The sequence below is a fragment of the Anas platyrhynchos genome, chromosome 7, assembly GCF_047663525.1.
Source record: "Anas platyrhynchos isolate ZD024472 breed Pekin duck chromosome 7, IASCAAS_PekinDuck_T2T, whole genome shotgun sequence".
NCBI classification, from domain to species: Eukaryota; Metazoa; Chordata; class Aves; order Anseriformes; family Anatidae; genus Anas; species Anas platyrhynchos.
Window position 1 is genome coordinate 38646000 of NC_092593.1, and position 17478 is coordinate 38663477.

The 17478-nt window shown below is 37.6% G+C and overlaps 1 protein-coding gene across 20 annotated transcripts in view; it reads right to left on the reverse strand.

The window, feature by feature from the left end:
• Nucleotides 1-17478, reverse strand: part of BOLL (boule homolog, RNA binding protein) — a 39397-nt gene that overhangs the window by 13827 nt on the left and 8092 nt on the right. For 5 of the 20 annotated variants that reach the window (XM_072040603.1, XM_072040604.1, XM_072040606.1 and 2 more), the window contains 5 exons: nt 10185-10325; nt 6397-6488; nt 4856-4910; nt 2240-2315; nt 139-266 (listed from right to left, as the gene is read on the reverse strand). In XM_072040603.1, the coding sequence (XP_071896704.1) occupies nt 139-266; nt 2240-2315; nt 4856-4910; nt 6397-6488; nt 10185-10325 (492 nt within the window). Of the gene's footprint in view, nt 1-138; nt 267-2239; nt 2316-4855; nt 4911-6396; nt 6489-8366; nt 8526-10184; nt 10326-11898; nt 12401-12457; nt 12889-15351; nt 15434-17478 lie in introns of those variants that run through there. The other 15 variants (XM_072040617.1, XM_072040618.1, XM_072040620.1 and 12 more) reach the window with 11 other exon arrangements.

Below are 17478 nucleotides of genomic sequence, written 5' to 3' on the forward strand. Positions count from 1 at the left end.
CAAACAAACAAACAAACAAAAAACATTTAAATATCAAACATAAGGCATAGCTGGAGAAACCAGAAGCAGGAGGGAATTAGAAATGCTGCACTCATCCTTGTCCATAGAAAAGCATGTATACAAAAATCTGTTACTTACTGGCCATGGCTGTGGAACAGAAGCAACTTCAGGAGTGTGAAAATAAGCCACTCCATTATGGTAAATATAAGGATATCCACTTGAAGTAGTCAAGTACATCGTACCAGATTCTGGTATTACAGTAGAACCTGAAAGTGAGTTAACAGTAATTTATTTTTTTTTTTTAGTGTGAAGGTCATAAAAAAGGAAGGAAGATCATTTCTGATCTTCAAAGAATCAAAACACCCAAAAGAATGAACATGGGACTGTGTGTGCCTAGTGTCACCTCAACTCCCTCTAAGAGAATCACAGGATGATGCCAGAGGTAATTTGGAAGGGCTGCAGAATACAGATACATGCGTATCAGTTATTCAACACAACTAGAATGTGATGTACAGCAGTACTTGAATTTTGAACCCTGATTTTTACCCGCTTCTGGAAGAGACAGTAAATATATATATACCTAAGATATATACGTAAGAAAGAAGATTGCTTTTCTTTTATTCCTACTGCCTTAAATTGTAGTTTAAGAGATCCATAACACTGGATTAGTTGGGCTGGAAAAGACAATGATAAATGAGACTACCAAAGGAATGATGTCTTCAATTCTGCTGAATACAATACAGCTGCAGCCCTACAGCGACTGCAAGTTTAGACTTGCACAAGCCTCCAAATGAGCATACTATCCTAACGACTAAGGTTAGTGGGCTGAACATGAGAGCAGAAAAACTGAAATAGAATACCAGGATATATATCCAGGTGACAATATCATCTTGTACCACACTTTGAATCTAGACACATTGAGCACAAGAGTCAGGAGAAGGAAGCAACAGAAGTCTGGCAGTGCAACTGATGAAGTCCAAGTCAAAGATTAAAAGGAAAACAAAGCACAACAAAAACAAACAAAAACCCCTCCACCAACAATAAAAAAATATAAACAAATGTAAACCCTCAACAATGGCTGAGCAAAGACCATACAGAATAATTTCTGAAGCAAAGAAACTATGCAGTTGGAATAAAGAATTCCATTTCCCCTGGGCAAATGCTACCCTACAAGTTTAAAAGGGAGAAGGGCATACCTATGCATACGGAGGGAGAAGAAATTTCCTGTCTTGAGTGAAAGTATGCATGCAACAACAGTGCTAATGCACTTATGAACTGTTTCTCATCAATAAAATGACAATAAAAAATAAAGAAAACTTTAGAATTCAACTGAAATTCTTCTGACTATTGTTCTCAAATGGAAGAAAAGTATACTTAATTTGCTGCTGCATTCCTAAAGTAAAGTATTTTACATCTCTGATACACAGCTTTTACTGAGGAATAACAAAATAGCATGTCTGGCTATACGAAAAAAAAATCAGATCTCATCTTAAATGCTATGATTTAACCTTTTTGATGTATTATGGAAATAAAACTGTCCTTGGCAGAAGGGGAGGGCATCTTCTCTAGAAGGAAGTCAGTACAATGGAAAGGTCTCCCCCAGAAGAACATCTTAACAGCATACTTGCCCAAGATAAAGACTAGTTATCTGACAAAGGTGGCTCATCAACAGTCCTCTTATGCAAGTGTTTGGCCTAGATAGTTCTTTGTCAGAGTAGGAAACTCTAGCATCTAGGTCTTTATTTCACAGCAGAGAAATACCATAACTGAATGGAGACCGAAACCACCCACTCTATGTGGTGTCTGCTGAAGAAAGCAAAGTGCAACGGTTCTGATGGATTTTGCTAATATAAATAAATGATTAGTGACAACCCGATCAGTGAGCCAGCAAAACCTGCTTTGTGCTGTATAATCTGTGAGGACAGATTCCTTCTTTTAAGTGTTTAGACCTGAGGTTGTGTCTGGCAATTGAGATAAAAATTTCCATTCAGCTTGTCCCTACATAGATAATCTTTTCCAAGCCAGTAATACATTAAGAGATAAAATAATTCAAGATTATCAATCCTAGACACTCCAAATCTGGACATTTCCACTAGCATCTACTTACTTCCAGTGCTAACTACTCTGAGTCTGTTCTGTCCACAGCATTAATGCAATGCATGACCAGGCACATCTTGGTTAGAAACTAAAATGACTAGTGACACACACATAACAGAGAAAGGCAAGTGAAAATACATACGAGGAATCCGTATTTGTTGTTTTCTTACTGCTGGACCAATATTCAACTTCTTATCCTTATAACTAAGCTTTTTAGCCTAGAATTAAAGAAAAAAAAAACAAAAAAGGCATTCAGTATTTTTGTTTTCTACATAAATCTAAGGACCCAAGAATCAAAAATAAGAGGCAGGCAAGCTACTTAGGGTTTCACCCTCCACTGCTTTTTATTTACAGTGCCTCTCTATAAAACAAGAACTACACTAGATCCTTTTTTATCTTATCCTTATACTTCACATACACAAAAGCAATTATTAGTAATTTCTAATATTACTTACTCCTCACGGAGCCTCTTGAGTAACAGATACCTTCTCCTCATACAACATATATGCATATATATATGCAAATACCGATATTAAATTTCATTTTTTTCGTGATCATGATGTATTTTACAAAAGATGACAGCAGTAATTAATCCTAGGTAATAAGCCCAGAACATAAACATGCTTTTATTTTATATGAGGCTGTCTGAAAACTTCCTTATACCCTGGGCAACAGAACATAAAAGCAAATCAAAACTGATATCCTAGTAAGGCTAAAGTATAGCAGAAGAACTAAAATAAAGTGCTAGGTACAGACAAATAAAGCTGCTTTTTTCCCAATAGCTATACAATTCCTAAACCACCACACGACAGTGCAAATTTTTCAGTGTCAAAGCTGTAATTTTTCCAGTAAAGAGGTAATAGTTTACTTCTTAAAGATTATAGGCAGAAATAGAAATTACATCCAACAGATGGACAACAGTTAATTAATGAAAATACTGTCTTCATTTGAGCCCTACTTAGTGAAATAACTGAACACCTATGCAAGTTAGGAAAAGGCAAAACTTTTTTTTTCTTAATTTTGGTGTTCATAAAAAAGTATTAACTATTGCAAACATACCTACCTAGCCTATTAACCATTGAGCAACTCCTTGAAAATTGATGCAAGTTTCAGTCAAACTGCAATCTACCACGCACAACAGAAGATGAACCTTCCCAATGCAATTTATTTCATCGATGTGATCTGTCACAATTTAGGCTGTTTTTTTATGTATGACTTCCTCAGTTAAGAGAAATATTTAATCTGTGCAAATATCTTCAGAGTGTTTAATACATGAAAAGTTACATGCAATGCTAAAGAAAATTCAATTAACAGGAAAAGATGTGATGATGAAAAAATGAATACAGAAAGATGGGAAGAGGTAGTATTAGGTGCCATAAAATATGACTAGAAAAGGGATTTCAGTGAAACTCCTCACGGTCTGTTTTTCAGACTAATTCAATTTAATACACTCAAAGACTGCAAAACAGAAAAAGAAATTTCTGAAGTAGGATGCAAAAATAAATGCAAATGACTATCAGAGCGCCATATAAATGCAAAGAAATCCAATAGTATAAAATAAAAGATCGTTCATTTAAATCGTAATATATTATTAAAGTTTGGAAACTCCACTAAAGATGTCTAAAAAAAAAAAAAAAGAGATATCCTAATTGATCTTAAGATTAATAACAGTGGGATGCAGAAGTGAAAAAGGTGATGTTATTGTAGGATATTGTAGGATATCTACATTAAAGTTCTTCCTGCAGACAAAAAGCTATTAGTCTCATTCAGTGAAACACCACTAAGACTTCAGTGGAATAGCCTTTTGGTTACAGGCAAAAATCCTAAACCATTTTCACGGTGGTAGTAAGTACCCTTGGAGTTCTAGTTCAGAGAAAGAAAACAATAAAAACTGGGGGAAAAAAAAAAAAAAAGGTGCTCCTCTCTGTGTACTCTTTTGTCTTCACATGACCGTGTTTTTTGAAAATACCCCAAAAGATTTCTTTTAAAATGTCCCAACTTTTATTTTGAATTTGAGCACATTAATTTTCAACAAAGCCCAAGTATTTTAATATTTTAATTTTTGCATTTGGTAGAGGACATTATGCAGGGAGAGGAAGAAAAGTAAATAGTATCCAAGGCTTCATATCTCTCAGTATGTTCACAGGTATGGATACCAACCAACTGACCTACCCAATATATTCCATCCAGAAAATGGAACACATGTTTAAGAAGTAAGAAGTGAAGAGCTAATATCCAGCTGAACAGTTAACCCAGTCTCAAGGGAGGTTCTAGAGGGAATATCAAAATAGTAATGCAGCTAAATAGAGAAGCAACCATTATGTGACATAAAATAAACCTACCATTTAAGACTTCAAGTGAATTTAATTATTTCTGAAAAGAGTTACGTCAGCTCTGACAATCTGACAAACATGCCAGAATAAAAGAAAGCAGTTGTCTTTCCCAACTCTCCACAAGATTTTGACAGCAATGGATTTTCCAGTAAAGCAAGAGAAAGCAATTGTGAAGGAGAAAGAGTAATCAGAATGCGTTAGAAAAACAGTCCTTATGGAGCAAATGTAGAATAAGTAAGTAAACACTATGTCAAAGTAAAACGTTCTACTAGGAAGTGGCAGCTCCTTTCCCTGGTTCCACAAGATATTGGTATAAAGACATAGTGACCAATCTTAACAGATCTACAAATCCACAGTAGCCAACTGAAAAGACTAATGTGAAACTAATTATTTAAGAGAGAATCATAATGGGAAGTATTACTTACCTCTTGTAGTATCTTCTGTGCATCTTCCTGAGTTTCAAAAGTAATGAAGCCATACCTAAACAAAAAGACAGCTATGTCTCTGAAGTTCGTATTTTCATACATTCCACATCAATAATTTACATCCAGTAGAAATACCATTAGGAAGTAAATTACTAGAAAAAAATCAGCCATGTAGAAATGAGACTGCAGTACCAACCGTAATCTTCATTTGTTAATATAATAATCCTTGTTCTAGTCTTTCTAATATGTTTAAGTAGGTGGTCATGTTATTGTTTACGTGCAGTGAATGAGCTCACCTAAACAGCTAGGCAAAACCTAAAACAGTGCATGTCTTTAGTTTCTTCTTTTTCTAACAACGAGATTTTGATTTGAAGCTCTCACTTGCTATGAGTACCCAAGATGAGACATTTTGGATTTTTTTTTATTATTATTATACAGTATTTCATAGCATAGTTCCCATCAATGGCAGTGACAACTGTGAATGCTCCACACTTCCATAGTCACTGGCCGGTACATTAAATAGAGTTCTCAGATAAATCAGCAATGCACAGATGGTGTTTACCTGTGAATTATTCTGTCAGTCTTGACATGACTAACATTAAACAAGTTTTGTGGTGCACTTGAGGATGAAGTATTCTCACATTTCACGACATAATATCTCTTTCACCACATCACTTAACTGCTGCAACAAATGAAACAGGCTTTCTATAAAGAACTCCTACTAACATTTCCCAAGTTCAGACTTCAGAAAATACTGAGAAGGCCTCTGTTATTCCAGCCAGCATATTAGAACTTCCAATACAAAATACCAAACTTTCTGAGCATTTCTATGCTTATGTCAGTATCGAGGTACTGACCAGCCATACTGTAAAATCCATGAGCTTTTGCTAGATTGCTTTCTCTAACCAAATTTGGAAACATTTTTAAAACCAAAGACCAAAATGTTTAAACAAGTACTTTACTGCCCTGTCTGAATTGTTCTCTGTATTTATTCTTTGGCATTTTTCTCTTTACTGACTTCTAGTCTTAGTTCCCTTTTCTGCAGTCATGATTCATTCTCAGATTTGTCCCATGTTCTTGTTTGAAAAATCTTCACAAAATAATCCTCGTTCTTGTGCTGTACTCCAGCATAATGAGGTACATCTCACCTCTTCCTCTATCCTCAGGTTCCTTTCCACACTGGCACTCAGCAATAGAAATTATGTATTTTTAACAGATAATCCAAAAAAGGGTAATTTAATTAAATTATTACTAAAAAAACAACAGAAAGGATCATGATTTTTCTGTCTTGTTATGCACAGCTTCATCTTATAATAAAATGACCACAGGGTTTTAGAGTTATGCAAGTCACAAAGCCATTTATATTCTGATATTAGAGAACACAAGCAGATTTGTGCACACATGGAACATTTGGGGCCACCAATTACATGTATTAATAAGGTTCTGAGCTATGAAAATTTGTAGTCAGTACGAAAAATGTAGTCAGGCAACTTTCTGTTATATTTTCAATACACAGAGCATGCTTACTCTACTATACCAACCCCTTTGATATTCCAGCTCTGTCATTTACTATCTTCACCTCTCTCACACAGCCATACTGAGCAAAAAACTTCCTCAGGTCATTTTCATTAGTCTAGTAAAATAAATTAAGAGGAAGAAAAAAAAGAAGAAAGAAAGAAAGAGAAAAAGAAAGAAAGAAAAGCTGATTTGTGTAGTCATTTAAGGAATATTTCCATAAGACTTTTAAAGGATATACTTTGAACAAAGTTTGCCACCAACTAATTATAATGCTGGATTAAATGACAAAAGAATAAGCAGGCACATGTGGCTCAAAGCAAGAGAACAGCATCCCTATTTAATAACTGCCTTTTCATATTCAGCAATAACACTAGAAAACCACTAAAATATTGAAATGTTTTATTGGATTTACAGAACAATCCCTTTACAGGTGTGGTCACTGAAGACAGTTAACAATATGGGATTATACACACACACACACACATTATGTATTAGAGTACTGTTTACAATATGAAACAAATCACGCTCTCAACATCAACAGCAGACTGTGTTGGCTTTCATAACATATATATGGATATATGTGTGTGTATGTATGTATATACATACATACACACACATATACACAGACACTGTGGGTATTCCCCAGCATGAACTAAGCAAGAAACTTTTGATAAAAAATGCTCTAAGTACTGTTCCCTTCTAATCCGAGTACACATGGAGGAAACAAATTCCTAGCAAATACACACGCTTAAGCTATGTGAACACTTGTCTCCCTTCTATGAATTAGTTTTTCTTAACAGTGTTAACATAAATAAATATGGTGCCCTAAACACCACATTTCAGAACTGGAAGTTTTATTCTGCACAGTCCTCTGTTAATACAATACCTAATGCTGTCAAGAAGCATGCTTATATACATGGATTTTTATCCACTTCAGGTAATTTCTGTATTCATCTATAGTTATCATTATTTTTAAGGATGTGTACAAGAAGTGCTATTTTACCTCTAAGTAAATAACTTCTGTTGCTTTTAAGAGTATGCATGCAATTTAGCAAAAATCTTCTCCTATGTATCAGAGGCTTAACTGAGTTTGAGAAGGCAAAAGATTTTAAAACAAAGAAACAAAAGCTGTAATTTAATAGCTTCATATTCTTGCCAGTTATGAAAGTTAACACTTTTTGAATAACTCTACCCTGAAGACGTATTTTACAAGAAGAAATAGTGTAGTTTGCAGCAAACTTTAAGACCAGAGAGCATTGATGGTGGAAGACTTATCTCCCTCACTATTCCAAGCATTCTGCCATTAACACATCAGTTCCTGAGCAACTATGCAGCACTGAAAGGTTAATAAATTACTGAGTGGCATCCAGAGCCATTCTCCTGAATAGATGATCATGTTTTGCACTTAGGTAGAAATATGAAAGTCTGTTCATGTCGGAAAATAAACCCATTCAAACAACTGATAGCATATGCTGTAGAACCATTTTATATAAGCTGAAGTGTTCTCACATTCTTAAATGATGAAAAACCCAAAGAGAAAAAAAAAAAAAGACCGATTTTAAGATGTGCCTTTCCCTTAAAACTTTCTCCAATGAACACCAGAACTTAACTGCTTAGAAACTGAAGCTGTACAGATAATACTTCACATCTCTAGGAGAACATTTCAACTTCTAGCAGACTGTTTCTTTAAAGTTCCACGTTATGTGCAGCTCAGCTGCTTCACAAAATTGAGAAAAAGAACCTATGATAAAGTAGCTTAAGACTAAAATACATTAAAACAGTTTAAGAGTCCTAAGACTGTGATCAGCGCAGAAAGTTATACTGAATACCTAAAAGACGTGAACGATGTATACAAAACACTGCAAGCTTCAAAAGCTAAAAGATTAATGAAAGATAAAAGATTTAAGATAAAAGATTTATCTGTGGAGTAGTATACTGAAAAAGAACAAAAGAGAAACCCTGTTCTAAGATTCACAGTACCGTTTACAAGTACCTGGATAAACATGGTATGTGTAAGTTTGCTGGAGACACCTTCAGGACTCATGTTTCCATGCTCCTCACAGGACCAAGGCAGTTGACAGATTCTGACGAAAGGCTAATGTAAGCCTACAGGATGTCAAAGATGACACCATTGAAGAGAGACCCCTTCAGACTGGACAAAAAGATACACAGCTGTAACTTCAATTATTCAACTGTTTGTCCAAGTTTAAGAAGCCAGATGTTTCCTCTTACAAATAGGAATCACTGCTATGGCAACAGACCAAATGAAGTGTCCAATAAAATGATAAAAGAGCTTGCTGGAAAGCAAATTATCTGTGTGTGCAAGCATCCATTTTTCACAAAAATAGCTAAATAAAGAGCTTTATATTTTTTTCCAGCAAACTTGAAAAAACAAATGTTGTTTTTACTGAAATCATAGCAAAGAGCAATCTGAGACTAACACATAAATATCCTATGATTTCAAAATAAATTTAAGACTCTACTTAGTATCTGAGTCACAATGAATGGAAAGGTAGCTGAAAAGTCTACAGAGGTTTCATTCTCTCCCATTCCTTTCCAAACAAAATCTATCTTCTTCTGCTTTCCAGATACAAACACATTGTATTCCTCTGCCACTGAGGCTAAATAATATTCATAACAGACCAATCAGTTACTGAACCAAAGTCACGTAACCTTTCAAAATGTACAATAAATGACAACTGACAAGAATACGGATAAGTTATATGGAAAAATGTTTTAACCTTTTAAATTGCAGTGAAGACAGAACAGACTGAGATCTTTTTACAGCCCTAGTAATTTGCTTACTATATAATGCCTCTAAATAGTTACTGTGCCTTTTTGCTAAAGCCCAAATACACCGAAGGCCTTGTACAGCTTCTCTTGAACTATGAGCACCTCTATCGGAATTGTCTTGGACAAATGAGTCAGGAGATCCTGGAAGTTCTTGTATTATTATCCAAGATAGTCTGAATACATTGTCATTCTTCCTCCTCTTCATCTGAGTCAATGCTTAAAAGGTCCTCAGCCTAAGAGGAGCGAGGCATAGAAGATACTGTTGGTGGGAACAACATTTAAGTTGGTGGAAACAACATCTAAGTGGACCAAAACCGCTTCACATAAGTCAATGACAAACTCATTGTCTAAAGTGGTAAGAAAGAAATAAGACAGTAGCTGTTGTTAAGGTGTGGTGCATATCTTGCTGTGAATGTTCAAAATGGCTGAAGAATGGCCTGATACTCTCTGATATTTGAAGTTTTTTTATGGCGTATGCAAAGGCACAAGGATTTTAAAGCTTCAAAGCAATACTGGAAATTGCCCAGAGAAGCTTTAATGTATATTTTAAAACAAATACTTGCTTTTAAGAAAATGACTGCAATAGATGAAGAATACTGTTGCCATAGCTCCTTCTTTTGTATGATCTCAAAGTGCTTGAGGAGCTAAAGATACTGACGACTGCTGTGTGCAAGCTATAACACTGAGCTTACAGTTTAATAAATTACACTAAATGTTACACTAATTACACTAATTTAAAATTTACATACTATATAGTATCTGCTTATTACAAAAGCTACCTTTGAAAAAAAATATCTGAAGAACCAGCATGGCAAAAGCTTCTAGCAGCTGGGTACAGAAGTTTATGCAACTTTGTAGCACAGGTAGGTACATCAAGGTTTAAAACTTTATTCTCTGCTATTCATTTGAACTTTATAGTGAAAGGCATTTATCACCTGAATAAACACACATACTTCTCTTATTGCTTTTTATAGGCTATAAAACATCATTTAGGAACAAAATTAGGAAAAAAATATACCTTAAAATCAATTCCACCTACAAAGATGCGATTTGGAGTAACTGTTCCAAACCTTGGAGCACCGGTTGAATTATTTAATGGCACTGGTGACACAGTGTTGGGAGTTGAAGGTGAAGATTCTGTTTGTGTCTGATTTGCAGCCTGTTGATTGAAAAAAAAAATCAAAAATTTACAACAGCTTACATAGTACAAGCTACTAAGAGAAGAAATTCTAAACAGAAAATACAGAATTTTTGGTAGGCACAGCAAATGCTGAACAGCTGAACATTAAGCGTATTTATTTTTATTCTGAAACCCTATGAAGTATTTAAATATAAGCTTAGTTTTAAGCAATTCCATAGCATCCTAAATAAACTACAATCTGATATTTCACTTACACTTAAATACCTTACAGAAATTGGCATTTAGGATCTAATCTACAAATCCTTTTGTTTGTGTGTGTGTGCATGTGCAGAGAACTCTGCTGTATGAATCCCAAGTTATTTATTCTATTTTGGAGATGAATTTGTATTAATTAAAAGCCCCTTAATTTATGCTTTTTATAGCAACAACCTTTTAAGTCAACAGCTTCAAACTGCACTCTTTCTCTCACACGTACATGACTCTTCCTCAGAGTCTCTGGATCACCACCTGTACTGCATGGACACAAACATCCCCTTTAATACCCTTAGCCCTTTGTTATGGAGCACAGTCTGCCTCACATGGTATGATTTGAGACTAGTCTTCCCTGATGGGACATTAAAACAAAATTAATAATGTACTGAAAATTAGTCATCTATTACGTACTAAACTCATCTGTCTCTGGTAAACAGTAGTAGTATGGATAACACCACTTTCTGCCTGTCAACTCTCTCTCTTCACAAACTGTTTTTAGTACAAAGACTCAGAGCAAGCTCCCCTAAACTCTTTCTGTATCTTGTTTTAGCTGTACTGGTCATAATACTCACATGTCAGAAACAATTATAATTCCCATACACCCAAAGGCTTTTAGATGGAAGATTTTCTGTCAAGAACAACTTCTGAAGTATGAACAGGTTTATTTTTTCACCTCTTACATGAAATACAACATTCTGTTTCATAATTAGGTGCAGAACCAAAATATCATAGAATCATAGAATCATAGAATATCCTGAGTTGGAAGGGACCCTTAAGGATCATCAAGTCCATCATCTGCACAAATCCAATATCAGAATTTAACTATTTAAATACAAAATAAGACGTAACATTTGACTCCACATCCAGAAGTCTTACCTTTTCTTCCTAAATTTTACTTTCCGACACAAATTTCAAGAGTTTTAAGTCTTATACAAAGAAAAAAAAAACATACAAAGAACCCAAATGGAAGAAATGAGGCATTAAAACACACCAATTGTGAACTCCCAAGAGAGTAAAGAAAAACCTAACCTTTGAAAATCTTAAAATCTTTGTTCTGATAGTCAAACAATTTCTCCTCACTTTAATGCCATTGTAGCAGTAAGAAAACAGGATCAAAAAGGATTTGCGTGCTAACTTAATGTTACGATTATTTGCGTTTCTAAACTACTTTTATCATGTGATTTGTTTAGAACAGTGTGCATGTGTAAATTTGTCAGTACTTTTATGTCTTCAGTGTTTGACAATTGCTCCTTTGCCAGCATCAAGTTTTTCACTTTTATGTTGACTACATCCATGGTCAGAAAACCAAATACTACATGGGCCTGGTGATTAATCCCACCTTCCAACTCCGACTCGCCTCTTTTTACCACACCTATCCTGTAACATCAGCAACTGGTAATCAAGGCTCTACAGGCCTTCAAAACATGGTCATCCTTAACTGCATTGGGACACCCGACGGGGCTGAGTTTTAATGCAACGCCGGGGGGCTGTTCAACAGAGAAAACGAGTGGGACGACCGGCATCTCTGACCCTTCTGCTGAGGAGAAAAGCCGAAGGGCTGAACTGCCTAGACCGCCACGTCCTGTGGCGTAAAAGAGAACTCCACAGAAGGTGAACTATCTGGGGCGGGCCGGGTTTTCCAAGTGTTTCTGTGTAGACGCGATGGCAGGGGGCTGCCCCACCAGCCCGCAGCCACCTCAGCGCGCAAAATGGCGGCAGGCCGCAACCGGCGCTGTGGCGGGAAGGGGCTGCCGGCAGCCGGGCGGGGGCAGCCCCATCCCTGCGGGCGAGGCCCCGGGGTGCAGAGCCGGGCCCTCGGCGCCCGGCCCCGCTGCCTGCTCCTCGGCAGAGCGGCTCCCCCAGCCTGGGCGGCCGCCCGAGCCCGCCTCGCTCCTCACCGCGCCGTCGGGCTCCATCTGTCAGCCGCCGCCGCCTCAGCTCCGGCACGTTCCCGGCACGCGTCGCGTCCTCGGCCCCGCCGACGAGCTCCGGGGAGAAGAGAAGCGGGGGCAAGGCTGCGGGCGCAGGGCAGGCACACCACAGCCCTTCCTCGCCCCGGGCCCCGCCGCCCTCCTTCCTGGTGCTCCCGTTCGACAGCCCCGCGGCTCCCTCGTCGCTCCCCGCCCGCTGGCGCCGTCACTCACCGCCCGCCCCTCAGCGACCGGCCGGCCCTGGGCGGGGAGGGCTGCGGGAAGGGGACCCCAGGCGGGCACCCGCACCCCGGGAGCTGCGGCCAGGGGAGCGCTGCCCGGCCGTCCCCACCGCCCTGGGCAGGAGAAAGGCGGCCGCTGCCCTCCTGTCCCGTCCTGTCCCGTCCTGTGTCGTGCGCCTCGCCTGTTCTCCGGCCCCAACGGCAGAAAGAACCCACCCCCCTCCCCCAAAGCGAAGCTGTTCCCTACGGGTGGCTCTCGGGCCGTGTCTGAGGGAGGCAGAAACATAGTTCAGGCTTTCTACTCGTCAGATTTTATAACTGGAGAAGCCGAAGTGCTTAGCACAACTCTGAGACCGCTACTGTTCCCAGAGAGACTCAGAGGCAGGCTGCCCTGACCATTGTGCAACACAAGGCCAGGGATAACCTTAGAGATGCAATTTAGGGGCCTCTAGCAGAGAGGACTGGAAAACACCAATCATTTTCATGACCAATTCTCAAAAAGTTGCAGCTTTTTTCATCTCTTACAGAACCAGAGGAGACGGGTTGATAGCAACCCTTCTGTTAGGTGTATGTGGTGTTTAATGAACAGAACCGCAACCTGTTTGCACTTACATCATTTCATGCTGGTTGCAGACGCAAATTGCCCTGAAAGTAGCTGTGCGTCTGGGGAAAAAAAAAAAAGAAAAAAAGATTCAAGCGTCTAGATCATAACCAGCGGAATTGCCAGGTACAGCCTTGCAGAAATGCTTGATTTGATGACATCAAGAGCTAAAATCCCTACAAATGTATTCTGGGAGAACCATCCCAGTACAAAACTGCTTTTCAAACTGATTAAACAACCAACATTCACAGGCTAAATCACAGCAGCTCAATACCGAAATACAACGTCAGGATTACTGCAGGGTCAATTTATCATTGGCTACTCTCCTGCTGTACCTGTTTTGGGTGCTTTGAAATAAAATCTTCAATGAAGATTATCTTATCTACAACAAATTATATTTTAGTCCTTAGGATATAAAAAAATATATTTTAATCCTTCCATCTTGCTTAAATTTGTTTTATGCAAACAATATGAACCCAATCTAAAACCAACAGTGTTTTCCAAGTATTGCATCATTGACTTCTCAATGAGCATAGGCAGTGCACAGAGCCGCACTCCTTGCAGATACCCTATGCTGCTTTTGACCTTTCTGTTCTTGCTTCAGCATTTACCAGTTTCTGCAACATTATTGTTACCACAGGGAATTAAAATACAATAATAAGACCTTCTATGAATTCTGTGTCTAATGCTTAACCATTAGTAGTGATTTTTTTAAGCTCTTTGAGTAAACCATAAAAATAAAGGCAATTTTAGCAGAGCTGATGAGATTTTTAGAAATAGTTGGTATTTCATGACAGAACCCTGTTGAACTGCATTTATTCACATACTTTTATGAATATTTATCAAGCAGCAATACAGCTTATCCTAGGAACAGCAGTGCATTTTAATGATCTGTAAAGCAGAATAGACCAAACCTTTCATGTGCTTCATATGTTGATTTGGGGAATTCAAAGTTGTAACAGCTGAAGGAGTACAGAAACATTAAAGTGTAAATTGCACAGTTTTAATTGTTGGATATTCTGTGTTACACCTCTTTTTCAGGTTAGAAAACAAAATCTAGGACATTTACATTTAAAATAAGGCAATTGTGACAAAAATAGGACGTTCACAAATAAGTGAGAACGATTGATCTATTTTTTATTTTGGTAACTTAAAAACTGAAAACCTGAAGATCCAACACATCTATAAATTTAACAAGATTACTAGCAGAGCTGACAAAAAATGTTGCCACGCACGCAGGATTTAAATATTACACCAAAAGTTGCTGGGCTGCCCTAGAACCGTGTGGCTGCTTCATTAATGGAATAGCATCCTGCTCTAGCAAGTCATTCTCACAGGAAATCAGGAGTATGTCTGTTTTTCCCATCTCTGCATGTCAGCAATATACACAGCATGAAGTGACCTCTCCTATGGTTCTCTCCCACAAATTAAAAGGCAGTGCTGGACAAAGACGAGTCTGACTGTGCTGGTTCCTGTCGACTCTTGCCTTTTCTCCTTTTTATAGGATCAGAGAAAGACAGAGGTTAAGTAAGAAAAGATAAAATGAAAAAAGAGAGAGAGAAAAAGAGGGAGAAAAAATGATTTGGGAGGATAAAGGAGGAAAATGATTTTCCAGGCTCAAAAAGGCAAGTGTAATTTTATGAGTAATACCTGGGCCTGGCAACGGACTACTCTTTGAATGATTGATTGCATGACCTTCAAAAGGCACAGTACCTCTTTTGCTAGTATTACTTATCTGCAGATAATAATGGCAGATTACCTACCTTAAGATCCTTCGGTGGAAATCCAAGCATTAATATATTGCAGTTGTTAACTTGACCTGATAAAAGATTACTTACTTCCTGCTCTCAGTTTCATAAAAATGTCACACAGGATGGAACTAGAAGACTGACTTCTGTCTCTATTGCATAGAATGCATTTGTATTTAAAATAAAAGTAATTTATGAAGATGTACATGGTGATTTCTCTTACAAGCTTGTGAATGGATTCATCACACCTTGAATCTGAACCAGAGTAATCAAAAAAACAAGAGCTCTTACGTATTCAAGGAATGTGAAGAAGACTTCTGCAAGAGTTACAGTGCTTATCAGCATATTATGGTGGTCACCTACGGAGTGCCATCTGAAAAATGCAGAAGGAAATGACTTGTTTCTGGGAACTTTTCCATTTATTCAAATGTGTATGTGTATTTCTCTACTACGTTTCCGTCTCAGGCTCTTTTCCCCCACTGTTCCCCTTGCTTAGGTTAGTTGTACACATTTCTCTTGTGGATGAGCCATGATTCCTCAGCCCATCTCAACTTCTACCCTTCTCTCTGCCCTGTGTTTCTACCTCCTACTTTGTTTCTGATTGCTTTAACTGTATTTTTGCTCGCTCCCTCTCACCTCTGTCCCCGTTTCTTATCATAATGGCTGAACTGGTATGTTCTACATCTTTAGCCCCTGCAGTCATCATAGGGTGGGTACTGGGGGCTCTGGGAATACTGCAGGACTCCAGTATAATACTGGAGGGGCTCTGAGAAGTATTGAGGGGCACTGGGAGGGCTTTTGGTAGCTCTGGGGACACTGAGATTACAGGAGAGGTATTGAGTAGTTTGGAGGGGGGCTTTCGAGAATGCTGCATGGTACCTGGGGGCTCTGCTGGACATCTCTGCTGGAGATCCGAGGGCAGGACACAGGGGTGGCTGAGTGGGGTTCCCACCCTGTTTCCTATGACTCTCTCCGGCTGAGCTGCTCAGATCTGATTTGCTGTGTCATACGGAAATGTCACATGAATATATGTTACATTGAATATTAATAGATCTCCAATTAGGTGGGTGAAGAGAAAATTATCAAACTCCTCCTCATTTACTTTAACTTAGCCTGACAGCCTTGATTGGCTTTTCCTCTCATTTTTTCCCTACTGTGCTTCCATTAGTCAAATAAAAATTTAATGTTCATCCTGACTTTGATAAATTTCAGGTTTTTGACTATTTTTTTACCATTGTCATAATATTTTACATGTTTCACTGAACTAAAAGTAAAATTCTGCAGACAAAAATACCTAAGTAGAAAAGATTATAAAGAATTGATGTATATTATTAAACAAATGGGAAAAATACTTGCAAGAAAGAGAAAGTATCAGGCTTTGCTTGCTCTGGGAGTGTAAAGCTTCATGAATGTAAGTGTAATCTAATAGCACCTATACACCATCATAATGTTAAAGAGGTTTTCTTATAAGGTAAATGTGTTCATTTGATCACCATCAGGCAAATGACTCTATGTTCTAATCCCACTTTTTACAACTTGATTCTTTGACTTTCATTACATTTCTAGGAACTTACGTGATGCCAAATTAAAAAAAAAAAAAAAAAGAAGAAGAATTTCACTGTAAAAACAGGATGTTGCTAATGTGTTTCATACACAAAATTTTAAAGAGTCTTAATTTTCTTTATTTTGTTTTGGAACCAGTACTCCAACTACCAGAAAAGCCAGGAGCTTTTCTTTCTACTGACTTAGTGATCTAAGATGCTGTACATAAATTACATAAATAAGAGCCAAGCTATGTTATTGTTGTCCATTACATACTTTTATTTTATTTTATTTTATTTTATTTTATTTTATTTTATTTTATTTTATTTTATTTTATTTTATTTTATTTTTTGTGCATGTGGTAATTTACCTCTTACATGCAGTTTTTCAGATTCTGATAAAACAGCTGCTTCTGTTTTAGCAGGTACCACATTTAGGGGGGAAAATTTGCGTATATTCCTGCACGTTTCTGTTGGTTTTATTCTACTTTTCAAAACTTATACATGAAAAAGTGGAAGAAAAGTATAACAGAACATAATTGCTATTACTTAGAATCACTATTCTGAATAGCTGAACATAGAAGTAAAGTAGTCACCCTTGATTTTGTCTTGTCTTTCCCACAAAAAAGTACTAGATAGAGCTGTGAATCAAGTGTATATGGTACACACTCCACATAATGGAGCACTTGTCAACCTACCATACACTTTTGTCTTGTGAATGAAGAATTTCTGTAGCTGCAGCCCTGAACAGCTTCAATTCAACATGGTGGTAAAGATATGAAACATATCAAGAAGTAATGTCTTTTCCAGTGTTTTCCTTCCATCTTTACGTGAGTTAAGTATGTAGAAGGAGTCAAAAGAGAATTGCAATGGGATG